Raw genomic sequence first — 26,486 nt, 5'->3', positions numbered from 1 at the left:
TCCTATAGGGTCACTATGAGTCAGAATCAACTCGGTGGCAATGGGTTTGGTTTTTCTTTTGGAATAGGTAATGTCCCTGAGTGGCACATATGCTTCGCGCTAGACTGCTATCCTAAAGGTTGGCGGTTTGAATACACCTAGTGGTACCACAGAAGAAAGGCCTGGCAATCTGCTTTCTGTAAAGATTATAGCCAAGAAAACCCTATGGGTAGGTGGCAGTGAGTTTATGTTAATTAGGGAGGAACAACTCAGAAAAGGAGGGTGAGAATGGAAGTACAACTTGAAGAATGTAATCAATGTCATTGAATTGAACATATAGAAACTTCTGAATTGGTGTATGTTTTGCTGTGTATATTCTCAACAACAACAAAATAAATAATTTTTTAAAAATCAACTAAAGGAAAAAAGAAAACCCTATGGAGCAGCTCTACTCTGTAATACCTGGGAACACCTGGGGAAATGACTCATTGGCAATGGCTGTAGTGTTTTTTGGTTTTAGCATTCAGGTAGCACACAACTAATGTGGAAAAAAGGGAAGGGAGGGACTTATCCAGGGCCACATAGCTACTCAGTATCAGAGGGTAGGACTCAAATCCAGATCTCCAGACAGTATGTTTACATGCATTATCACATTCCTCAGAGTTGGATATAGAAATAGGAACTGAAATTTTTCATTTGATCTTCGTTGTATTAGTTTAATGAACTTCCTGCCACTAGTCGGGCAAATTCAAATCTCAAAAATACTTTGTGAAGATAATTTCGACGCTAAGGATTAAGTAATTATTTCATAAATAGCTGTTGGCAAGTTACAGCCTGTTTTTGGCTTTTCACTGCACACAATTCAGTCTCATTTAGTGCTTTTGCCAGCATTATAGGTACGAATATCAATAGAATGTTGCCTACTCAAGACAAAACAGCAGTGGACCCTCTAAAGTAGGCCGACAACACACACAAAAAAAAAACCTGTTGCCATTGAGTCAATTCCGACTCATGCAACCCTATAGGACAGAGTAGAACTGCCCTATAGGGTTTCCAAGGAGCGCCCAGTAGATTCGAACTGCTGACCTTTTGGTTAGCAGCCAAGCTCTTAACCACTGCACCAGCAGGGCTCCAAAGTAGGCCAAAGAAGATCTAAACTGCCAAGCACCTCAATTCAGATAAAAACAAAAACAAACCCATTGCCATCGAGTCGATTCTGACTCATAGCTACCTTATACGACAGAGTAGAACTGCCCTATAGAGTTTCCAAGGAGCGCCTGGTGGATTCAAACTGCCAACCGTTTGGTTAGCAGTTGTAACACTTAACCACTACACCACCAGGGTTTCGTCAATTCAGGTAGGCAGGGAAATGTCTAAGGACTACTTTAACATTTCTCTCATGAATCAGAAGATAACAAATCTGTGTTAAGATCCATACATGACAAATGGACACCCATCTTCTCTATCAGGGATCTCTATCATATTGAGAAATACTTGAAAAATCATCACATTTCTGTAGTCTTGCATACTTAAAATGCTTTCTACTATGCTCCTGGACTCTAGTTTTTCCCCACTCTAACTTACTCTATGTAGTGTTGCCCAGTTAATCTTCTTAGCTGTGTGAACTTGCGAATGTCACCTAACTTCTCATCTGCAAAATGAGAGAGCTGTGTTAGATTAGTGCTTTTTGATTGTTACTTGAAAGGTTCCTCAGGTGCCACTGAGTGGATTGGGAAGAAGATGTCTGGAGGCTGAGTTGGCAGGCTTCTGTGTACCTCCATCAAACACAGCAGCCCTACTTTTACCCCTTTTAGAAATTGTGGACCTGCCTAAAATTTGGTGTAGAAAAAAAGTTCTGCTACTACAGAAGTTTAAGTACTATTATGATTTCTAAGGGCCTTTCTACTTTCCCCAAACTTGGATTTTTTAAAAATCTGTCTTGCTTATCTAGTGCTGCTATTGCAGAAATACCACAAGTGGATGGCTTTAACAAAGAGAAACCTATTCTTTCACAGTCTAGCAGGCTAGACGTCCAAATTCAGAGCACCAGCTCTAGGGAAGGCTTTCTCTCTGTGTTGATTCTGGAGGAAGGCCCTTGTCATCAGTCTTCCCTTGGTCTAGGAGCTTCTCTGCGTAGGAACCCCAGGTTCCAAGGACACGTTGTGCTCCTGATGCTGTTTTCTTGGCGGTATGAGGTCCCCTGTCTCTCTGCTCGCTTCTCTCTCTTATGTCGCAAAAGAGATTGGCTTAAATTGTAGGTTAATCTTGTAGATTGAGTTTATATAACTGCCACTAGTCCCATCTCATCAACATCATAGAGATAGGATTTACAACACATACAAAAATCATACCAGATGACAAAATGGTGGACAGTCACACAATACTGGGAATCATGGCCTAGCAAAATTGATATACATATTTTTGGGGACACAATTCAATCCATGACATCTCCCATACATGATAAGGATTTAATGTGATAAAGTGCGTACACACAGAAACATAATAAGCAACTAGTTTTTAATATTATTTTAACCACTTTTTAAAAATCTTGGTATTGTCTCAGAATAAGAGGCAATGCAATACTTAAAATGACAATTCAGATGTGTAATATGCACTCTGAAAGTAATTGACAACTCCATAAAGACTGTCTTTTGAAAGCTATAGAAAATGGCTTGTGAAGTTCAGGACCAACTCAGATTCCACATTTTTTCCCCTTCTTAGGCAACAGTAAGATATGTCTTAACCCAAGCAAATGTAGAGGACAAATTATCTTTAGTCTCACAATTACTGAGTTTCTAAGTGTCCTCCAATAGTATTATCTTCCCCCGCCCCTCCGGCCAAGGCTGGCCTGCAAGTTCAGTTTACTGGAGTCACTAGAGGTGCCAATGCAAATAGGTAATTTTCCAGAGCCTCACTATCTCCTCAGCTTCTAGGGCAGGGTTGCCAAGGGAGGTCTATTAGAATCGCCTGGGAAGTTTTTTTTGCATCCTATGCTTTTTTTTATGCTTATGCCCTACTCCTTCCTCTTGAAAACATCGTTCTCCTTGGAGCTGCATTCCGTCCCACATTGGAGGTGGTCTCCACCTTTCTAAAATCCTACTTAGCTTAAGGTTGATGGAGTAGAAATAATTGAACTCAAAACAATGGCTTTGTCACAAACTGGTTGGGCAGATCACTTAACCTTTCCTGTCTCAGGTTTTCCCTATGATTTTTGAGATTCCTTTCCAACTTTGAAATTTATGACTGCATAACATGTCTAAGAAGCCGTCTGAACTACTCGTAGCATAACTTGTCCCTTCTTTGTTTTCCTGCAGCCTGTGCAATACAACATATCACCTAATTATATGCTGTCTTATATTGCCCTCTAGTTGTTTAAAATATGAAATTTTTTTTCTAAACTTAGTTTTTAAAATATATTTTGTTTAAAAGTTTATTTTCAGGTGAAGGCAGTTTGCCTTGTACTTAAATCTCCTCAAAGAACTTGGGGCATATCCAAAAAAAAAAAAGGTAATTATGTAGTATATATTTAAGTTTTTCAAAGCAGTGATATCCCTTCTTTCCAAGTCCTGGGATTCTATTTTAGCTGCTGTCCAATAGGAATATAATGTGAGTCACCTATGTAATTTTCAATCTTCTAGTTAGTACATTAAAAAAGTAAAATAAAAAAAGTGTAATTAATTTTAATATTTCACCCAATATACCCAATATATTATGATTTCAACAGGTCATCAATATAAAAATTAATGAGATTTTTTACATTCTTTTTTCATTATAAGTTTTTAAAATCCTGTGTGTATTTTTCACTTAAACACATCAATTCAAAAGAGCCACATTCAAGTGCTCAGTAGCCACATGTGGCTAAAAACCAAAACCAAACCCAGTGCCATCGAGTCGATTCCAACTCATAGCGACCCTACAGGACAGAGTAGAGCTGCCCCATAGAGTTTCCAAGGAGCGCCCGGCGGATTCGGGCTGCTGACCCTTTGGTTCTCAGCGGTAGCACTTAACCACTAAGCCACCAGGGTTCTAAAAAAAAAAAAAGTGGCTACCATATTGAGTAGTGCAGTTCTGCATAATTGGACTGCTTTCCAAACTGATCATTTAATTTTCTATTCCTATAATGACATTGAGCATTTAATAAGTACCAGGCACAGGGCTAGCCAGAGGGGTGCAAAAATGAATACGGTTCATTCTGATAAGGAAGACAGATTTGTAAATCACTAGCTATGATACAATGTTGTGTTAAGAGAGCAGGGGCAGATTATACAATAGGCAAGGTAAGCACGGTGCTTACCAGATCATCTGTAGTGAACACTTTCACATGGGTTTCAAAGAGGTGGTGAGACCCATGTGAAAGTGTTCACTACACATTAGTAAGCACAAGTGAGCCCGTGCTTACTTTGCTTACTAGTCATCCACCCGTCAGGGATTGTGAATTTGAAAAGAGGTTTTGATTCTGTAGCAAGGTGCTCTGGTGTTGGGAGAGAGACGGATGCCAGCCATACCTAGTAGTGGAATCTTTGATGTGGTGAAAAAAGGTGAAATTGTTCACTACTGATGATCTGGTAAACACTGTGCTTACCTGGCCTATTGGATAATTCACCCCTGTATAATAGAGATATACAGGGGAAACCTTGACAGTGGGAGGTAGGACGGGCAGCGCAGGCGAGGTTGGGGGGGATGGGTCAAGGAAGGCTTCACGGAGGAAGAAACATTTGACCTGGGAACTTGGTGGCAAAAAAGGACGCCGCCTGTGGGGTGGCCAGAGTTGCAGGTTACCAAATTACCTGGACTGAAAGCACGTTGCTGTGCGCGTGGAGGGGGTGGCTTGAAGGGGAGGAGGGCGGGCGAGGATTGGCTGTGCAGAACCCGGAGCTACATCTGGTGGGCAGACGGAAGCCAGGTAGGGGGCGCTACTTCCATTACGTCCTGGTGCGTCCAGACCCGCATTCCACAGATGGCGGCGCGGAGACTGGAGACCCTGACTGGCGGGGCTCCTCAATCTAGGTACTGACTTGCGAGGTAAGGCGCGTGCCTGACTGGCTCCTAAAGCTCGCGCCCGCTCACTCGCTTTCCAGCGTCGCCACACCCCGGCCTCAGACCCTCGAAACTTTGAAGCCCAGTGTCCGCCAAGAGAAACAAATTGTAAAACAGCGCCTAGGGTTTTTCTTGTTTGTTTGCCTTTAATAGATGTCTACAATAGGCTGCCTGGCAAAACGAGTCTATGGAAACGGTTGCCGGGGCCGGCAAAGAGCTGCTTCCGGAAGGTTTTTTTTTTGTCCTTTTTTGGACGCTTCGGTAACAATGAGCCAGCTGGACCATCGCAACGCCCCTTCCGGTTTCATTACGTCTCACTGAGCTCTTTACAAATGTTGCCTTTGACCCCGGAAGTGAGGTCTTCCGGGTTCCTCCCTCCCACAAGATGGCAGCTGCTGAAGACGAATTACTGCTGCCGCGGCTCCCTGAGCTGTTCGAAACCAGCAAGCAGCTCCTGGATGAAGTGGAAGTAGCGACTGAACCCAGCGGTTCCCGGATAGTCCAGGACAAGGTGTTCCAGGGACTGGCTCTCCTTGAGAAGGCTGCCGAAATGTTATCGCAGCTCGACTTGTTCAGGTATGGGGGAGAGGGTAATAAGGACTGAGAGCGAAGGTAATAATGGTTACTAAGGGAGGAGTCATTGAGGCTGGGTGGAGACCTTTAAGACTAGGAACCTTTCATCCCTATCTCCCACTGCGATCTTGTGTGCGTTGTTTACATTCTCCGCCTCTTCTCCGAAATAGCTAATATCCCACGACTCTGCTCCCTAGTGTCAGGCTGACTGCATAGGTATTGGAAGTGAGCACTCACTCAGCCAGCCACTTTCATGGAAAAACTGGCCGCTGTTCCCCGTGCCTCACCCCTTTGCTCCTCTACCTCCCCAGCTCTCTCCTCCCCCAGGAAGCAAGAGCCACGTTTGAATGTCCAGCCAGGCTTCACAGCCTCCTCTTTGTTCTTTCTAGCCGAAATGAAGATTTAGAAGAGATTGCTTCCACCGATCTGAAGTACCTGTTGGTGCCAGCATTTCAAGGAGCCCTCGCCATGAAACAAGTCAACCCCAGCAAGCGTCTAGATCATTTGCAGTGGGCTCGAGAACACTTTATAAACTACTTAACTCAGTGCCATTACTATCATGTGGCAGAGTTTGAGCTGCCCAAAACCAAGAACAGCTCAGCTGAAAATAACACTGCTAGCTCCTCCATGGCCTATCCTAGCCTCGTTGCTATGGCATCTCAAAGACAGGCTAAAATAGAGAGGTGGGTCAGTAGCTGTAATTTGAGGGACACCTAATGGTAGTGGCATTGGGGAGGTGCATGTTCTTTTGGGAGGGAAAGAGCACAATGGTGCAAGTCATTCTCTTGGTTCTTACTGAGCATAGACTTTGGTGAGAGCAAACTTTTCTGAGTTTTTCAGGATGCCTTTGTTGAGGTGATCGTACCTCACCATCTGATCCCTACTATCTTATGATTACCAACATCAGCAATATAGTTTAGCAAAGTATCTCCCAACCTTTTCCACGTGACAGCCTAACAATATTCTTATGGTACATTTTTTTTTACACTGGGGTAAATATCCCTGACGGGCACAATATCTTGTAGCTGTAATCCACATAAAATCAATTGATTGAGAAACTCTATTCTAACAGAGCATTAGATGAGGTATATAACATCCTGAACTGAGCTTAGTCCTAGCATGGCTTCATCATGTGACCTTGAACAAGTTGCTTACCCTCTCAGTTAAAAAACATTTAATGAGTGTCACAGTGCTTAGGAACTGTACTAAGGACTGGGAGTATACACTGTATGGATGTTTGTGTGGGTATGGTTGTATGAGCATGGATGTTATGAGTATAGGTGTCCTGTACCTTGGCGGAGCATACAGCCAGATGCACAAGATACTATGGCAGAAGACAGGAAGGACACCTAACCAAAGAGAGTGGGAGAGGGAGAAGGCTCCCTAGAAGAGGTGACTCCTTTGCTAAGGCTTTTAAGGATAAATAGGGGTATTGTCCAGAGGAAGAGGAAAGGAGGGTATTATCTAGCATTAGTAAAGCAACAGGGTCATTAAAGAACATAGTGCTGAGATGGGGATGTGTGAGAGGAGAACAGCAACTCTGTGCAGTTAGGGGATGGTGGAGAAGGGGAAGGAATGATGCTGAAGAATGTTATAAGGTTCAGATCAAGGAGAGTTTAGGCTGTGAGGAAAGTGAAGGAGTATAACCTTGTTGCTAACAACCTGGAAAGAAGTTCAAATCCCAACCTCACAATTTAATCACTCTGACTTTAGGCAAATCACTTAATCTCTCTCTGCCTCAATTGTCCCGTCTGTAAAATTGGGAATAATAGTAGATGCTTTCTCATAAAGTAGTTATGAGGATGAAAAGAGAGATATCTATAAAGCACTTAGCATAGTGTCTGACACATAGTAAGCACTCCAGGTCAGCTATTATTGTTGTGTCTTTGTGGCTAAGAATATGGGTTGTGGAGTTAGAGACCTGGGTTCGAGTCCCAGCTTTACTTATCTGAGACCCAGGTTTCCTCATATGTGAAATCTAAGTAATACATCTATCTCATAAGGTTAGGCATAAATGAAATAAAGCACATAGAACACCTAGCACAGTGTCTGGCACATAGTAAGTAGTCTGTAAATGTGAGCTATTGATATTAAAAAAAAAGGCTATGCTTAAGAGCTTAAACTTTGGTTGGTGGCTGGGATCCATTAAAAGTTTTTTAAGAGAGTAGCATGGCCATATTTGCATTTTAACTAGCACACTCTGGACGGTGGTTAGGGAACAATGTGAGGGAGAAAATTAGACCCAGTTAGGTGAAGGACTCAACTAGAAATGATGAGAATTCAACTAGTGCAATGGCAGTAGGGATGGGGGAGATGATATTTATTTAGGAGGCTTGAATCTGCAGAAAACCTGGTGATCATTTGGTTGTGGGAGATGGGGTAGAAGGAAGCAAGGAAGAAGTCCATGTTTCTGACTTAAGTGTTGAGTGTGGAAGTCATTGAGATGGGGAATAGAGGAAAAGAGCAGATCAAGTGATAGGGGAGAGTATGAATTCCTTATTAAAACGTTGCACTTAAGGTGCCTAGGAGACATTCAAGTAGAGCTATGTGGTAGCATGAAGCTCAAAGGAGAGGCCTGGTCTAGAGACCTGTAAGTTTGTATCATTTTTTCAAGAAATATTTATTGAACTAGGCATTGAAGAAGCAGACCAAGTTCGTACCCTCATGGAGCTTTTATTCTGGTGAAGACAATAAGCTAGTAAAAATGTAGCTTAAGGTTGTAAGTGCTATGAGAAAGTGTGGTTTGAGGATAGAGAGTGACAGGGAATGATTTTTAAGGGTATGGGATAGACTGATACTAAGTGGAATTCAGCATCATGTTCTTTGTAAGAAGCGGGGGGCAGCTCATAGGCATATATAATTGGTAGCTGAAACCATGAGTTTAGTATCCAAATTTTTATACAAAAAAGACTGTAAATGCCGTAAACTGTGGCAGACAAAGATGAGGGAGTGATCACATCTGGTTGGAGGGATGAGGAAATTATTTCAGAACGTGATGGTATTTGAGATGGACCTTAAAGAATTGTTAAAATAGAAATTACTGATTTTTCTGAATGTAAAAGCAATAATGCTCATTGTAGAAAGTTGCAAAAACAGATATATGTAAAAAGAATTAAAAATAAGTCTCAATCCTAGCACTCATATAATTAGTGTTAACTTTCTGATATATTTCCTCCCAGATACATAGTTATTTCAGTTAATAAATTCGGGATAATGGAGTAAATATAGGTTTTTTTAACCTAACATTTTGTAAGCATTTCTTATGTCTTAATATAGTTTTTAAAACTGTGATACATAATGGTTACATAATATTCCATCCTGTAGTTGTACCTTAATACCGTAATTATTTAAAATAATGTGTTGCCAAATACTTAGACTATTTATGTTTTTTTGCTGTTCTAAGTAATGGATGAATGGACACCTTCAACTGCATCTCATTGTTTCCATAGGATAGATTTCTAGAAGAACTAGTGGTAGCCTCAAAGGGTTTAACTATTGATACATGGTAACAATGTTGCTTTCCACAATAACAGTTTCAGAGTCTGTCCTACTGCACTAGTCTTGAGTGCAGTCCTTTAGAGAATCCAGTTAGTCAAGCAAAAAGGTATCTCTTTGTTTCAATTTACATTTCTTTGGCTAGCAAGGTTGATCTTTGCAGTTTTTTTTAAATGTCTGACGAGTAGAGATATAAATACTGTCTTTTTGCTAATGATTCCTCCATTTATATCACTAGCCCAGCCCTCTCCTGAACTTAAATTCATACTTCCAACACCCTCCATAGGTGTTTCACAGACATATCAAACTTAACAAGCTTTAAATTTAGCCCTTAATTTTTTGAACCCCCAAATCTGCCCCCACACCCAAGTCTGTGCTGTCTCAGTAAATGGTACCACCATTCACCGGGGTATTTAATCCAGGAACCTAAGACTTAGCTTCAATTCCTCCCTTTTTCTGAATCCCCACATCCATTCTATCAGCAAGGTCTGTCAATTTTAACTATAAGATGTATCTTATATCCTTCTTTCTGTCCATTTCTACTAGCATACCTTAATCTAGGCTACCAGTGTTTCTCATCTGAAATAGCCAAACTACTAACTACAAAAGGCCTTGCATAATCTGATGGCTGCCTCTCCAGTCTCATCGTCAAACCCCCCCTCCTCCCCCTTTCACTAGACTCTAGCCACACTGGCCTTTCAGTTCCTTCCCCCCTACAGGGTCTTTGTACATGGTGTCCCTTCTGTGTGGAATGCTCTTCACATGGCGAATTCTTTATCCTTAGGTTTCAGCTTAAATGTCACTCCTCAGAGAGGCCTTTCCAGACTAGTCTCTCTTTAAGTAGTTAACATCTGTGGTTCTGTCTCTTAGCCTCATGTTTGTTTTCTTCATGGCACTTATCTCACTTGCAACTATTCCACTTATCTGTCTTTCTGGTTTTTGCCTTTCTCCCCTACTAGAATGTATACTCCATGAGGGCAGGAGTCATTTCTCTCTTGCTCACTGTGGTATACCTAGCACAGGACCTGGCATAAAACATGTTTATTGTTGACAAGCAGGAGGAACAACACAGGCAAAATCCCAAAGAGAGGGAATGGAAAATAGTCTGGTTTGACAGAAGCTAAGAGTACTATGGTCAGAGGTCTGCATAAGGAAGTGATGTATAAGATGTTAAAAAGAAAGAGAGACAGAAAGACAAGTTAGCATGTTATAATACTAGTTCAACAAGGATGAAGTGATAAAAATGGAGTTACAGCCGTCAGATACTACTTTTACAAGAAGCATTTGTGTGACTTGAAAACAAATTGTTAAGATCCTTATTTACTTTCTGTACGTCCCCCTCCGTCATGATTACCTACCAACACCATCCTACATAAAAACCCCTAAATGGTAGTCCTCTCCCTCTCAAAATCTGTTTCTTCACCTACATTATCTGTCCTCATTCCCATCTTTGAGGAGTAAGTGTGAGCCTGGTTCATTAACTGTACCTCCATTCTTTTGACAGAAATAGAGAAGTAAGAAGTGGGAGCTGGGTAAGTAATAAGTCCAGGTTTGAACTTACTGAATTTAGGTCCTAAAGTGACAACTGGATAGCCTTATCCATAGACGGATGGAAATGTGCAACTAAAACTTACAAGACAGTTTTGGGGCTAGTGCTAAAAATCTAGGAATGTGGATTTGGTTAGTGTGGATGAGTTTGCCAAGGAAAAATATGCAGAGAAGGGGAAGAAAAGCCAAGAATAAAACCTTGGGGACAGGTTAACAGAGAAGGAAGAGGAAGGAAACAGCAATTAGAGGTAAGAGACTCAAAAAGGTACAGATGCAAGTACTTATAGAAGCCTGGGAAATGGAGAGCAAATGCCGTGTCCTCTGTGAAGCTTCTCCCTCTCTACCCCCCGTCCCAGATACGGTAACACTTATTTCATGTTACCCCAGATACTGTAACACTTAGTTCATGTTACTATTGTGGCATAACTGTTTGTCAGTCTCTAGACTTTGAACTCCGCAAAGTCAGAAACCTTGATTATTGTATCCTTGGTATTCTAATTGTATCCTTGGTGCCCAACCCAGTAATTTGATTGTAGTAAATATTTCGAAGTATCTTCGGGAGGATCAGATGGAGAGAGTGGTCATCAGAAAGATGGAAGGAATATGGCATAACAGAAAAAGCATGGACTTTGGAGTCAGAAGCAGACCTGAGGTGACCAATTTCTACTACTTAATAGATGGGGGTATCATCTAGCTCCCTGAGCCTCAATTTCTTCATGCCCTAACAGTGTCTGTATTATATTGGCACTTACAAAACACTTTCATGTGTACCATTTCATTCGATCCTCTTAACTCCGTGAAGCAGACATCCTTATCCCCATATAAGACATAACAGGCTCTGAGAATTGGTTTGCCTGAAGTTACATAGCTAATGAGTGGCCAGGATAGGATTTAAATCTAGATCTTCAAATTCTCATTTCTAGTGCTGTTTCCAATATAGCACAGAGAAGAGGAGAGTGGTAATTTGAAAAGGTAGAAAATGGGTTGAGGGAAAGTTTTCTAGGACAGGAGAAAGGTATCATTAGAGTGAAAAATTGTAGCTACTAATGACAGGGAGGATAAAGAGTAAGGTGTGGAAGAATATGTTTGGGGACTGGATTGATAGCAAAAATGAAAGAAATGGTAAAGATAGTGCCTTTTGCGACTAATTTCACTCAGCATAATGCCTTCCAGATTCATTCATGTTATCTGTCACGGATTCATCATTGTTGTTTATCATTGTGTAGTATTCCATTGTGTGAATATACCATAATTTGTTTATCTGTTCATCCATTGATGCGCACCTTGGTTGTTTCCATCTTTTTGCTATTGTGAACAGTGCTGCAATAAACATGGGTGTGCATATTATCTATTTGTGTGAGGGCTCTTATTTCTCTAGGATATATTCCAAAGAGTGAGATTCCTGGGTCATATGGTACTTCTATTTCTAGCTTTTTAAGGAAGCACCAAATAGATTTCCAAAGTGGTTGTACCATTTTACATACCTGCCAGCAGTGTGTAAGTGTTCCCAAACTCTCCACAACCTCTTCAACATTTATTATTTTGTTTTCTGGATTAATGCTAGCCTTGTTGGGTTGAGATGGTATCTCATTGTAGTTTTGATCTGCATTTCTCTAATGGCTGGTGATTGTGACCATTTCCTCCTGTATCTGTTAGCTGCCTGAATGTCGTCTTTGGTGAAGTGCCTGTTCATATCCTTTGCCCATTTTTTTAATTGGGTTATTTGTCTTTTTTTTGAGGTTTTACAATATCTTGTTTTTTGTAGGTTTCAGAGATTAGAGCCTGATCGGATTTGCCGTAGCCAAAATTTTTTCCCAGTCTCTGGGTTGTCTTTTTAGTCTCTTGGTGAATTTTGATGAGCATAAGTGTTTGATTTTTAGGAGCTACCAGTTATCTGGTTTCTCCTTGTGTTTGTGCATTGTTGTATTCTGTTTATGCTATGTATTAGGGCTCTTAGCATTGTCCCTATTTTTTCTTCCATGGTCTTTATCATTTTAGATTTTATATTTAGGTCTTTGATTCATTTTGAGGTAGATTTGTGCACATTGTGAAGTATGGGCCTTGTTTCCTTTTTTTGCAGATGGATATCCAGTTATGCCAACACCATTTGTTACAAAGACTGTCTTTTCCCCATTAAACATACTTTGGGCGTTTGTCAAATATCAGCTGCTCATAGGTGGATAAATTTATGTCTGGATTCTCAATTCTGTTCCATTGGTCTATGTATCTGTTGTTGTACCAGTACTAGGCTGTTTTGACTACTGTGGTGGTACAATAGGTTCTAAAATCAGGTAGTGTGAGGCCTTCCACTTTCTTCTTCAGTAATGCTTTATTTATCTGGGGCCTCTTCCCTTTCCATCTGAAATTGGTGCTTTGTTTCTCCATCTCATTAAATAATGCCATAGGAATTTGGATCGGAATAGCGTTGTATCTGTAGATTGCTTTGGGTAGAATACACATTTTCACAATGTTGTGTCTTCCTATCCATGAGCAAGGTATGTTTTTCCACTTATGTAGGTCTCTTTTGGTATCTTGCGGTAGTGTTTTGTAGTTTTGTTTGTATAGGTCTTTTATATCTCTGGTTAGATTTATTCCTAAGTATTTTATCTTCATAGGTGCTACTGTAAATGGTTTCGATTTTGCTGATTTCCTTTTCAAAGTTCTTTTTGTTGGTGTAGAGGTATCCAACTGATTTTTGTATGTTTATCTTGTATCCTCATACTTTGCCAAAATCTTCTCTTAGTTTCAGGAGTTTTCTTGTGTATTCTTTGTGGTTTTCTGTGTGTAGTCATATCATCTGCTAATAGAGATACTTCTTCCTTACCAATTTGGATGCCCTTTCTTTCTTTCTAGGCTATTTGCTCTGGCTAGGACCTCCAGCACAATGTTGAATAAGAGCGGTGATAAAGGGCATCCTTGTCTGGTTCCCGATCTCAAGGGGAATGCTTTCAAACTCTCCGTTTAGGGTGATGCTGACTGTTGGCTTTGTATAAATGCCCTTTATTATGTTGAGGAATTTCCCTTCTGTTCGTATTTTGCTGAGAGTTTTTATTATGAATGTGTGTTGGCCTTTGTCAAATGCCTTTTCTGCATCAATTGATAAGATCATGTGGTTCTTGTCTTTTATTTATGTGATGGATTACATTGATTGTGTTTCTAATATTGAATCATCCCTGCATACCTGGTATGAATCCCACTTGGTCATAGTGAATTTTTTTTTTAATATGTTGTGAATTCTATTGGCTGAAATTTTGTCGAGGATTTTTGCGTCTAAGTCTATGAGGGATATTGGTCTGTAATTTTCTTTTTTTGTGGTGTCTTTATCTGGTTTTGGTATCAGGGTTATGCTGGCTTCATAGAATGAGTTTGTGAGTATTCCATCCTTTTCTATGCTCTGAAATACCTTTAGTAGTAGTGGTGTTTACTCTTCTCTGAAAGTTCGTTAAAATTCTCCAGTGAAGCTGTCAGGGCCAGGCCTTTTTTTTGTTGGGAGTTTTTTAATTACCTTTTCAATCTCTTCCTTTGTTATAGGCTGTTAGTTGTTCTACCTCTGTTAGTGTTAGGTTAGGTAGGTAGCATGTTTCTAAAAATTGTCCGTTTCCTCTAAGTTTTGAAGTTTGTTAGAGTACAGTTTTGCATAGTGTTCTGTTATGATTCTTTTAATTTGTCAGGTGTATTATGGCATCGCCCCTCTCATTTCTTACTCGGGTTATTTGCTTCCTCTCCTGTTTTTCTTTTGTCAGTTCGGCCAGTGGTTTATCGGTTTTATTGATCTTTTCAAAAAACCAGCTTTTGGCCTTGTTAACTGTTTTCAATTGTTTTTCTATTCTCTATTTCATTTAATTCTGCTCTAATTTTTATTATTTGCTTTCTTCTGGCACCCAAGGGCTTCTTCTGCTGCTCCCTGTTTGTGTGAGTTGTAAGGTTAATTCTTTGATATTGGCCCTTTCTTCTTTTTTGGATGTGTGCATTTATTCCTCTGCTGCTTTTGCTTTGTCCCAAAGATTCTGGTAGAATATGTTTTCATTCTCATTTGATACTGTGAATTTCTTTATTCCGTCATTATTTTCTTCTATAATCCAGTAGTTTTTTTTTAGTTGTACTTAACATGAAGGTTTACAGAACAAAGTAGTTTCTCAAGAAATACTTAGTACACGTATTGTTTTATGACATTCCTTAACCGCCCCACAACATGTGAAAACTCTCCCTTTGCAACCTTAGGTTCCCTATTACCAGCTTTCCTGTCCCACCCTGCCTTCTAGTCCTTGCCCAGGGCTGGTGTGCACCTTTAGTCTCATTTTGTTTTATGGGCCTATCCAATCTTTGACTGAAGGGTGAACCTCGGGAGTGACTTCATTACTGAGCTGATAGGGTGTCTGGGGGCCATACTCTCAGGGTTTCTCCTGTCTCTGTCAGGCCAGCAAGCTTGGTCTTTCTTTTTGAGTTAAAATTTTGTTGTACATTTTTCTCCAGCCCTGTCCGGGACCCTCTATTGTGATCCCTTGTCAGAGCAGTCCGTGGTGGGAGCCAGGCACCATCTAGTTGTACGGTACTCAGTCTGGTGGAGGCCATGGTAGATGTGGTCTGTTAGTCTTTTGGACCCAATCTTTCCCTTCTATCTTTAGTTTTCTTCATTTTTCTTTGCCCCCATAGGGGTGAGACCTGTGGGGTATCCTGAATGGCCGCTCACAGGCTTTTGAGACCCCGGATGCTACTCACCACAGTAGAATGTAGAACGTTTTCTTTATAAACTACGTTATGCCCATTGAGCTAGATGTTCCCTGAGACCACGGTCCCCACAGCCCTCAGCCCAGCAATTCAGCCTCTCAGGGAGTTCGGATGTATCTATGGAGCTTCCATAACCTTGCCTTGTACAAATTGTGCTGCCTTCCCCAGTATTTGTGTACTGTCTTATCTTCACCAAAGTTACCACTTATCTATTATCCATTTAGTGTTTTTCCATCCCTACCCCTACCCCTACCCTCCCTCGTAACCATCAAAGATTGTTTCTTTTTGTGTGTAAACCTTCTCATAAGTTTTTACAGTAGTAGTCTCATACAATATTTGTCCTTTTGTGATTGACTCATTTCACTCACCATAATGCCCTCCAGATTCATCGTTATGAGATGCTTCAAAGATTTATCATTGTTCTTTATCATTGCATAATACTCCATTGTGTGGGTACCACAGTTTGTTTATCCATTCATCTGTTGATGGGCACGTAGGCTGTTTCCATCTTCTATTTTGAACAATGCTGCAGTGAACGTGTGTATATGTCTATTCATGTGACAACTCTTCTCTAGGATATAGTCCTAGGAGTGGGATTGCTGGATCATAAGGTTTTTCTATTTCTAGCTTTCTAAGGAAGCGCCATATCGTTTTCCAAAATAGTTGTATCATTTTGCATTCCCACCAGCAGTGCATGAGAGTTCCGATCTCCCTGCAGCCTCTGCAACATTTGTTATTTCTGGTTTTTTTTATTCCTGCCAGTAATGCTGGGGTGAGATGGTATCTCATTGTTGTTTTGATTTGCAGTTCTCTAATGGCTAGTGATCCTGAGCATTTTCTCACGTGTCTGCTGGCCACTTGCATGTCTTTGGTGAAGTGTCTGTTCATTTCTTTTGTACGTTTTTTAATTGGATTATTTGTCTTTTGTTATAGAGGTGTTGGATTTTCTTGTAGATTTTAGAGATTAGACCTTTGTCTGCTTTGTAATAACCAAAACATTTTTCCTGGCCTGTAGATTCTCTTTTTACTCTTTTGATGAAGTCTTTTGATGAGCATAAGTGTTTCATTTTTAGAAGATCCCAGTTATCTAGCTTATTTCTGGAGTTTGTGTGTTGTTCGTTGTGACTTGTACCTTGTTACTGCCATGTGTTAGGGCCTCTAGCATTGATCCTTTTTTTTTTTTTATTCTGTTGACTTCATGGTTTTTGGCTTTATATTTAGGTCTTTCAGCCATTTCCAATTAGTTTTTGTGTATGGTGTGAGGTATGGGTCCTTTTTCAGTTTTTTGCAGGTGGACATCCAGTTTTACTAACACCATTTGTTAAAAAGACTGTCTTTGCCCCATTTGATGGATTTTGGACCCTTGTCAAAGATAAGGTGACCATAGGTGGAAGGATTTACATCTGGGTTCTGAATTCTGTTCCATTGGTCAATGTATCTGTCGTACCAGTACCAGGCTGTTTTGACTACAGTAGCTGTGTGGTAGGTTCTGAGGTCAGATAGTACGAGTCCTCCTAGTTTCTTCTTCTTTAGTCGTGCTTTATTTATCTGGAGGTCCTTCCCTTTCCATATAAAGTTAATGATAAATTTTTCCATCTCTTTAAGAATGTCGTTGATATCTGGATCGGTATTGCATTATATTTGTAAATCACGTTGGGTAGAGTTGTCGTTTTCACAATGGTGAGCCTGCCTATCCATGAGGATGGTATGTTTTTCCATTTATGTAGATCTCTTCTGGTTTTCTTTCAGTGGTGTTTTGTAGTTTTCTTTGTATAGGTCTTTTACATCCCTGGTTAGATTTATTGCTAAGTGTTTTATTTATTTTTTTAGGCCTATTATAAATGGTGTTTTTTCTTGATTTCCTTTTCATCGTTCTTTCTGTTGGTGTATAGATATCCAACTGATTTTTGTGTGCTTATCTTGTATCCTGCAACACTGGTGAATCTTTCTATTCCAGTAGTTTTCTCATGGAGTCTTTTGGGTTTTCTATGTATAGTATATCATCTGCAAATAGGGAGAGTTTAACTTCTTCATTACCAATTTGGATGCCCTTTATTTCTTTTTCTTGCCTTACTGCTCTAGCTAGGACTTCCAGCACAATTTTAAATAGGGCTGGTGATGAAAGGCATCCTTGTCTTGTTCCTTTTCTCAAGGGGAATGTTTTCAGCCTCTGTCCATTAAGGATGTTGTTGGCCATTGGTGTTAGATAGATGCCCTTTATACTATTGAGAAATTTCCCTTCTACACCTGTTCCATTGATAGTTTTTATTTGGAATGTGTTGGACTTTGGCGAATGTCTTTCTTGCCTCAGTTGAGATGATCATGTGATTCTTTTCTTCTCTTTTATTTATGTGGTGGATTATGTTAATTGATTTTCTAATATTTTATCATCCTTGCATACCTGGTATGAATCCTGCTTGGCCATGGTGTACTTTTTTTAATATGATGCTGAATTCTGTTGGCTAGAATTTTGTTGAGAATTTTTCCATCTGTATTCATCCATAATTTTCTTTTTTTGTGGTGTCTGTCCCTGGTTTTGGTATCAGGGTTACACTGGCTTCATAGAATGAATTCGGAAGTATCATTTCGTTCTGTGTGTTCTGAAACAGTTTCAGTAGTAATGGCGTAAGCTGTTCTCTGAAAGTTTGGTATAATTCTCCAGTGAAGCCGTCTGGGACAGGGCTTTTTTTGTTGTTGTTGTTGTTGGAAGTTTTTAAATTACCTTTTCAATCTCTTCTCTTGTTAAGGGTCTGTTCAGATTTTCAACATCATTTTGTGTTATTTTGGGTAGGTAGTGTGTATCTAGAAATTTGTCCATTTCCTCTAGGGTTTCAAATTTGTTGTAGCATGGGTTTTCATAATTCTCTGTTATCCTTTTTATTTTAGCTGGGTCTATTTTTTTTTTTTTATTGTAGTATCCCCCATTTCATTTCTTATTTGGGTTATTTGCATCCTCTCCTGTTTTTCTTTTGTCAGTTTGGCCAGTGGTTTGTCAATTTTGCTGATCCTTTCAAAGAACCGACTTTTGGTTTTGTTGATTCTTTCTATCGTTTTTCTATTCTCCATTTCATTTATTTCTGCTCCTATCTTTATTATTTCCTTTCTTATGGTGGCTGTGGGCTTCTTTTGCTGTTCTCTCTCTGTTTAAGTTGTGTAGCTAAAGTTTTGATTTTGTCCCTTCGTTTTTGATGTGTGCATCTATTGATATAAATTGATCTCTGACTGCCTTTGCTGTGTCCCAAAGGTTTTGTTTGGTATGATGTGTTTTCGTTCTCATTTGATTCTGGGAATTTTTTAATTCCATCTCTGATTTCTTCTAATACCCAGTGGTTTTTAATTTAAGCAGGGTGTTACTCAGTTTTCATGTAATTTATTTTTTTAGCATACTCTTCCTGTTGTTAATTTCTACTTTGATGGCATTGTGGTCAGAGAAGATACTTTGTATTATCTCAATGTTTTGGATTTTGTTGAGGGTTGCTCTGTGGCCTAAGATGTGGCCTATTCTGGAGAACATTCCATATGGTTTGGAAAAGAATGTGTATTTTGTAGCTGTTGGGTGAAGTGTTCTGTATATGCCTATGAGGTCAGGTTGACTGATTGTGCCCTTTAGTTCTTCTGTATTTTTGTCGACTTTCTAGATGTTCTGTCCTTTACCCAGAGGTGGTATATTGAAGTCTCCTACTATTACTGTGGAACTGTCAATTTTCTTTTCAGTGCTGTTAGAGTTTGTTTTATGTATTTTGGGTCCCTGTCAATGGGTGCTTAGATGTTTATCATGGTTCAGTCTTCATATTGGATTGTCCCTTTAATCACTATACAGTGCCCTTCTTTGTCTTTTATGGTGGATTTTGTTTTAAAGGCTATTTTATCGGTGATTAGTATTACCACCCTGCTCTTTTGTGGTGGCTGTTTGCTTGATATATTTTTTCCATCCTTTGATTTTAATAAATTTACATCTTTGTTTCTAAGGTGTGTCTCTTCTAGACAGCATATTGATGGGTCATTTTGTTTAATCCGTTCTGTCGCTGTCTTTTCTCTTCATGGGTGCATTTAGGCCATTTACATTCAGTGTTAATTATTGATAGGTGTGAGTTTATTGCTGTCATTTTGTAGTGCTTTTTTTGTGGTGCTCACGTTTTCTTTGTTCCTCTTACTCTCCTGTGCTGAGTTCTTTTTGTTTGTGGATTTCTTTTTCATTTCTTCTGTTTTTGTAGATTTTATTTTTTTGAGACTTTATGTTTTTCTTCTTTATTTTGATGATTAGGTTTGTTAACTTTCTTTGTGGTTACCTTGAAATTTAACCCTTATCTTTCTAGGTTTGAACCAGTCTATTATTACTTGGTATCAGCTTGCCTTGCCATCTGTTAGAAAGCTCTATGCCTACACTGTTGATTCCCTCTTTTATTGTTCTGACGTTGTTGTCATTTACAGATTAACCTCTCTGGTTCCCTGTTATATTTCTTTTGGTTTTGGATAGTCCTTGAGAATTTATTTCCTAGGTTGGTATCTGACTGGTACAATCTTGACTCCTAGATTCAGGTTGTGGTCTGATGTTGTTTGTTCTCCAACCAAAGGACTCCCTTTAATAATTCTTGTAAGTTTGGTTTGGCTTTTATATATTCCCTTAATTTCTGTTAATCTGGAAATGTCCTAATTTCACCATCATATTTGTACAAGAGTTTTGTAGGATATATTATTCTTGGTTGGCAGTTTTTTTTCCCTAAGGTTTTATATATGTCATCCCATTGCCTTCTTGCCTGCATGGTTTCTGCCGAATAATCAGAGCTTAGTCTTATTGTTTCTCCTCTGTACGTGACTTTGTTTTTCTCGAGTTGCTCTTAGGGCTTTTTCTTTGTCTTTGGTTTTAGCGAGTGTGATTATGACATGCCTTAGTGATTTTCTTTTGGGGTCTGTCCTATATGGGGTTCATTGAACTTCTGGAATGGTCAGCCTTTCATCTTTCATATTAGGGAAGTTTTCTGTCAGCAATTTTTCAATGATCCTCTCTATGTTTTCTGTTTTCTCTCCCTGTTCTGGAACTCTGATCATTCGTAGATTTTTGCTTTTGATTGTATCCAAAATCATTCTCAGAGTTTCTTCATTTTTCCTTGTTCTTTTTTCTGATTTTGCCTCAGAGATATATCCAAGTGTTTGTCTTCAATTCATTGATCCTGTCTTCCATCATTCCAAACCTGCTCCTCAGCCCTTCTATGATGCTGCCTATTTCTGAAGTCCTGTTGTTTATCTTATGGATTTCTAATTGTTGTTTCTGTGTAATTTCTAGTTGTGAATTTATTTTGCGATTTTGTTTCTATATTATTTTCCTGAATTCTTCCATTTTTTGTCTGTATTTTCCATGAATTTGTCTGCCTTTTCCATGAATTTGTCTATTTTTTCCTCCTTTTTGTCCACTTTTTTCTTCACCTCTTGGATAGCTCTGAATATTAGATTTGAATTCCTGTCAGATACTTCTAGTGCCTTTTCTCCTACTGGAAGGACATCTGGTGTTTTATTTTGGGCACCTACTGGAACCATCCTGTCCTGTGTTTTTTTATGTTTTGATATTGTCTGCTGTCTTCTGGACATTCAGTAGTTATTTTCTTCATTTATTGGTTGTAGATCTGTTTGTTTCATCCTGCTTTTTTGTCTTATTTGCTTATGTCTGAGCAGTTGGGCTGTGTGTTCTTTGTTGTTTGCGTGTCTGTGGTCATGATACTTTTCACCTCCTTGTTCAATGGTCAGGTCCAGTCGCTCAGCTATGGTGCAGCACGGCAGGTCCATCTGAAGGGGAGGGGCTGGGGTGGGTTGTTCGGCACATACTAGGGCTGACAGGACAGGCTGGGAATCAGTGCGGGGCAGGTTTCGGTAGGCCATGCCTGTGTTACTCAGGGATGTAACGTTCAGTGCACGGTGCAGGTAGGAAGGAAGGAGGGGGGAGGTTGTGATGTGTGGAGCTAATATGGGTAAGAGAAAGAAGAGAGATCGGAGAGAGAACCAGGAGCCAAAAACAAACAAAAAAGAGTGGTAAGACAGCCTGCCGTTTGAGTGAGAGAGATATGAAACCAAGAAATGGAGAACAAAGGGAAAAAGAAAAAAAAGTAACTAGATAAAAATTCGAAAAAAAAAAAGCGTCTAGTGTTCCCACCAGTGTGGCTGCAAAGACCAGGGTGTGGCTCCCAGCCTGCACAGTATAGCCTGGCTAGAGTGGGTATAGATGTCACATGGTGCCAGGTATTCAAGAGATAGGAAAAGAAGGTAAGTATAGAGAGACGCGAACTGAGAAATGAAGAAACACGGAATTAAAAAGAGAAAGAGAAAAAAAAAGAACAAAGAAAAAAATACCCCCAGGGATCCCACCGACTTCAGAAGTGGCTCCTAGGCCATGTAGTGCAGCCTGGCTAGAAGGGGCTTCCAAGTCACAAAAAGAAAAAACAAACAACATGACAAAGCAAAACAAAATAAAGCAAAAAAAAAAAAAGCCCCAGGGAATCCCACCAGCATGGTGTCTCGGGCTGGGGAGTGGTTCCCCAGTCCAGCAGCCGGTGCTTCACAACGTTTCAAGAAGAAGCAAAGATGGCACACAGAGCCAGGTGTTTGAGAGAAAAGGGAGGGAAGGTGGTGGGAGGCATGGAAGGAACCAAAAGGAACAGAAAAAACACCACCAGCAACAGACAAATGTCACTCAGACCAGTGTGGGCAGGATGAATCCAAGCAGCCTGGGACGGAAGCATTTGCCTCCCAGCCAAGAAGCAGGCGGGAAGCAGAGGAGGCTGGGTGGGAGAAGAAGAGTGGGGTTAGGAAAGCATATATTACTGGTTACCAGGTGCTCTGTCTCCTGCGGGGAACTTTGTGAAGCTGCTTTCCTGTACTTCCTGTCCACCAATCTCCGATGTGGGTGGGGCGAATCCAAGCGGCATGGATGCTGCACTTCCCGGCCAGCTCAAAGGTAGAGCAGCGGGGAGAGGATGGAGGGGTGGGAAAGCCTGTATCGCTAGTTACCGGGTACTCTGTCTCCTGCTGGGAGCTCCATGAAGCTGCTTTCCCATGATCCCTGTCTGATGATCTCCGGCAAGAGTCCAAGGTGGCAGATCCGTGCTGCATTAGCTGATAGGATCCTTGGCACGTATCTCTCCTCACTATCTGTCTCTGTAGGTTTCTTATTCCATTCGCTGCTTGGCTGAGTGTTTTATCTCTTCATTTGACACTTTGGGTTCCAGGAATGACGTTTGTTTTATTTAGTTTTTCGGGTCTTTGCTGTAGAGGGATGGCATGGTGCTTCTGTCTGTGTCACCATGTTGGCCAGAAGTCTAACCCAGTAGTTTCTGAGCAAGGTGTTGTTCAGCTTCCATGTGTTTGATTTTTTTTTCCCTTGGTTTTTCTATTACTGATTTCTACTTTCATGACTTTATGGTTAGAAAAGATGCTTTGTAATATTTCGATGCTTTGGATTCTGTTAAGGCTTGCTTTATGACCTAATATGTTGTCTATTCTGGAGAATGTTCCATGTGCACTAGAAAAGAAAGTATACTTGACTGCTGTTGGGTGGGGTGTTCTGTATATGTCTGTGAGGTCAAGTTGGTTGATTGTGGCATTTAGATATTCCGTGTCTTTATTGAGCTTTCTGGATATTCTGTCCTTCACCAAAAGTGATGTGTTGAAGTCTCTTACTATTATTGTGGAGCTGTCTATCCCTCTTTTCAATGCTGTTACAGTTTGTTTAGGTATTTTGGGGCCCTGTTGGGTGTGTAAAATTTTTACATGGTTATGTCTTCCTGGTGTATTGATCCTTTAATGATTATATAGTGTCCTTCCTTATCCTTGTAATGGATTTTACTTCAAAGTCTATTTTGTCAGAGATTAATATTGCCACTCCTGCTCTTTTTTCATTGTTTTTGCTTGATAGATTTTTTTCCCATTCTTTGGGTTTTAGTTTGTGTTTTTAAGTCTAAAGTGTGTCTTTTGGAGGCGGCATATAGACAGATCATAGGTAGGGGTGATTGGTGTAGGCACAGGTGTCTGGCTTCAGCAGGGATACACACAGTGAGCAAGGCAGGGGGCTGACAGCCACCCCTGAGTGTCTGTGAGGAGAGTGTGTCCCTGTTCTCTAGAGCACATGGGTGGGTTTTGCACCCGGACTATGGGCACCCAGTGCTGTTGGCTGTAAGGACTGGGAGGCACCACTTATTTATGGACCCCTGTCACAGTTGGCTAGGTGGCGTGGGTGGAGCCACCAGTCCTGAGGCCCCTGATGTGGGTAGGTGAGGACCCTGCTTAATAGGCAGAGCAATGTCAAATGTCATAAACCTGCCACACCACCATATAGCTGATACAGCTGAAGTTAGGCTTTAGGTATATACCCTGTTGTACTGTGCTAATGAGGGTATATGCTGTTGAAGCAGGCCTACGCAGGTCTTTGCAGGGGTGAAAGGCATTTAAAGTCCGTAGACCCTTTACGCCTGTGCCTAGGCAAAGGAGCTGTGCCTTCCCTGAGTTCCCGTCTTAGGGAACCTGGCAGATTGTTTTTTCCTGTTTATTAATTTGTACCCTATCCAAGGTTGAGAGAATGGCTCAGGACATGCAACAGGTCCTGTTTCTGGCCCAGGGGATGTGGCAATCTCTGAAGTCGGCCCCAGGGACCGGTGCAGAGTGGGGAGGGAGCGGGTAAATGGGAGAGAGGTTTTTCCCAAAGGGTTGTGTTTTGATCCACGCAATAGGTTAGACACATGTACTTATCTTTGCCGATTGAGTGCCACTTTTCACTCATTGTGGAGGCTTGAGTAGATTCTCCACTGCTCGGTCTCTCCTGATGTGGAAAACTTGTCCCAAGCGCCATTCCTTGCCTCCCCACTTGCACCAGCCAGTCCAGCCTGCAGGGTTCCGGTTTCTGATGGGTCAGGTCTGGCAATTCCTTGCTGCTTCTGAACCATCTCTCCCTCGCCCTGCAGCTCAGTCTGATTCCTCAACTTTGCCTTTGATGTTCAGGGCTCTTCGCTTGTCATACATATAATAGATTCACATGTTTTTCGGGTCTTTGTTGTAAGAGGGACCACAGGTAGCGTCTGACTACTCCGCCACCTTGGCCTCCTTCCTGAAGCTATAGAAATTTTAAGCTGAAGAAGGAAATTGAATTCTGCATTGATTGGCCATGTGGTAAGGGTGATGGTGGCATGGAGTCTACAAAAGATAAACAAAAGGATAGGTAAGCAAGAGTGACTGCTCAGCTATAGTTTGGTAGCATGGATTTGTAGTTGATCCATTTGACACAAATTCGTGATTCATTAGCTCTCTTCAGCAGCTTGGGAACAGGAAAAGGAAATGGTGAACATTGCCCAGAGTCAGAAGGGTCACAGGGTCAGGGTGATAGAGAGTGTTTCCATGTAATAGTTCACCATGGAGAGTCAAGAACAGTGATGAAGGTCTGTTGTTGTGTGCCGTTGAATTGATTCTGACTCATAGTGACTCTATATGACAGAGTAGAACTGCCCCATAGAGTTTCTGGGCTGTTATCTTTATGGGAGTGGATCACCAGGTCTTTTCTCCTGCAGAGCAGCTGGTGGGTTTGAACAACCAACCTTTTGATTAGCAGCCAAGTGCTTAACCACTGTACCTCCAGGGCTCCTTGATGAAGGTCTAGGACAGTGGTTTTTAATCTGTTTCTTGAAGGCCTAAGATTCCATCACAGTGCCTGGATAAAGGGTGTTGAAAGCCCTCATCCAGTTTAACCAAGTCAGTTTTGTGTTCTTCTGCTAAGACAAAAAGGTTTAAAAAATACTGGCCTAATAGAACAGGAGTTTAGGAACTGAAGTCCCAACAATGACAAAGAGCAAAGTTAGCAGGAGCAGGTAAGTAGTAAAGAAGAAAAGACCACAGAGTGCAGTTAAACCATATGAATACAGAGAATAGGAAACGAAGCAAATGAACCTTATTCAGAGGACCACTGGACTAACCCAGAACTTACCCTGGGTCGTATATATCCTAAGGCTCTAATATTCCCCCCCACCCCGTGATTAGGTACATTCAGGAAAGGAAGTGAAGGTGGGAGTGGTACCAGGAGTACATGTCGTCAAGTATTATCTCTAATAGAATTCATGAGCTAGGAATTGACCTTTGTAGTGTTTTACTCAGACGGATACCTGTGATGATAGTGTGACAGTTATTTGTAACATTATATAGAATGCTCATTTTTTAGTCCTTTTCTGTACTTCCTAGGTGATCATATGTAGTCCCATCTCCAACCCTTGATCCTTCACTAAACTCCAAATTTGTGTATCCAATAGACTGTTTGAGACTGACTCTTGAAAAGACCTCTTGAAGTTAAATTTCAACAATGAAATCTTGATTCCTGACTCCTCCTCCCCCCATCCCTCACCCAGCCTATCTTCCTCCATCTTAGTAGATGGCAACCCCATTCTCACAGTTGCTCAGGTCAAAAATCTTGGAATTTATCCTTGACTCCTCACTTTCTTTCAAGCCCTTACTTCCAATTAATTAGCAAACCCTGTTTTATATTTTAAGTACATCCACATCTTACCACATCTATCACTACCTCCCTATTTCAAGTCACACCATCTCTCAGATGAATTTTAATTGATTTCCCTGCTTTCACCCTTGCCTCCAGCCCCACAGTCAATACTCCACACAACATCTAGCATGACCCTTATGATAAAAAAATCTTTTCATGTCACTCTTTTGTAGTCATGTCACATATTCTATTTAAAAGCCTCCAGTGGCTTTCCCATCTCTACAAACTGTAGCCCTGGCTAGCTCTCTGGCCTCATTTCCTATCACTTTTCACTCCATTCCAGCCACATTGACCTTCTTGCCATTTCTCAAATATAACAGGCCAACATTCTCCCACCCCAGGGCCTATGTATTTGTTTTCCCGTCTTCGTAGAACATTCTTCCAGATATCTACCTGGCTTGCTTCTTATTTCTTTGAAGTCTTTGCTGAAATGTCTTCTCTTCAAAGAGGGCTTTCTTGACCACTTTATATGTAATAATACCCCTACTTCTGCACCATCACTTTATCCACCTCTTACTTTTTGATTTACTTCATAGCACTAATCACTACCTGACTCATCTGTTTCTTTCTGTCTTCTCATGAAAGTTTCGTAAGAGCAGAGACT

The 26,486-nt window shown here is 40.7% G+C and overlaps 1 protein-coding gene across 4 annotated transcripts in view; it reads left to right on the top strand.

Annotated features, from left to right (window-relative positions):
• The first annotated feature begins 4,886 nt into the window (after positions 1-4,886).
• The window catches only part of IGBP1 (immunoglobulin binding protein 1), a 56,848-nt gene continuing 35,248 nt past the window's right edge, over positions 4,887-26,486 (top strand). For 2 of the 4 annotated variants that reach the window (XM_049871688.1, XM_049871689.1), the window contains exons 1-2: positions 4,887-5,592; positions 5,979-6,272. In XM_049871688.1, coding sequence (XP_049727645.1) covers positions 5,402-5,592; positions 5,979-6,272 — 485 coding nt within the window. In that variant the 5' untranslated portion in view covers positions 4,887-5,401. Of the gene's footprint in view, positions 5,593-5,978; positions 6,273-8,904; positions 11,285-26,486 lie in introns of those variants that run through there. The other 2 variants (XM_049871687.1, XM_049871690.1) reach the window with 2 other exon arrangements.

The sequence above is a fragment of the Elephas maximus genome, chromosome X (genome assembly GCF_024166365.1).
Source record: "Elephas maximus indicus isolate mEleMax1 chromosome X, mEleMax1 primary haplotype, whole genome shotgun sequence".
NCBI lineage: Eukaryota > Metazoa > Chordata > Mammalia > Proboscidea > Elephantidae > Elephas > Elephas maximus.
This window is presented reverse-complemented; position numbering and strand designations above follow the sequence as displayed.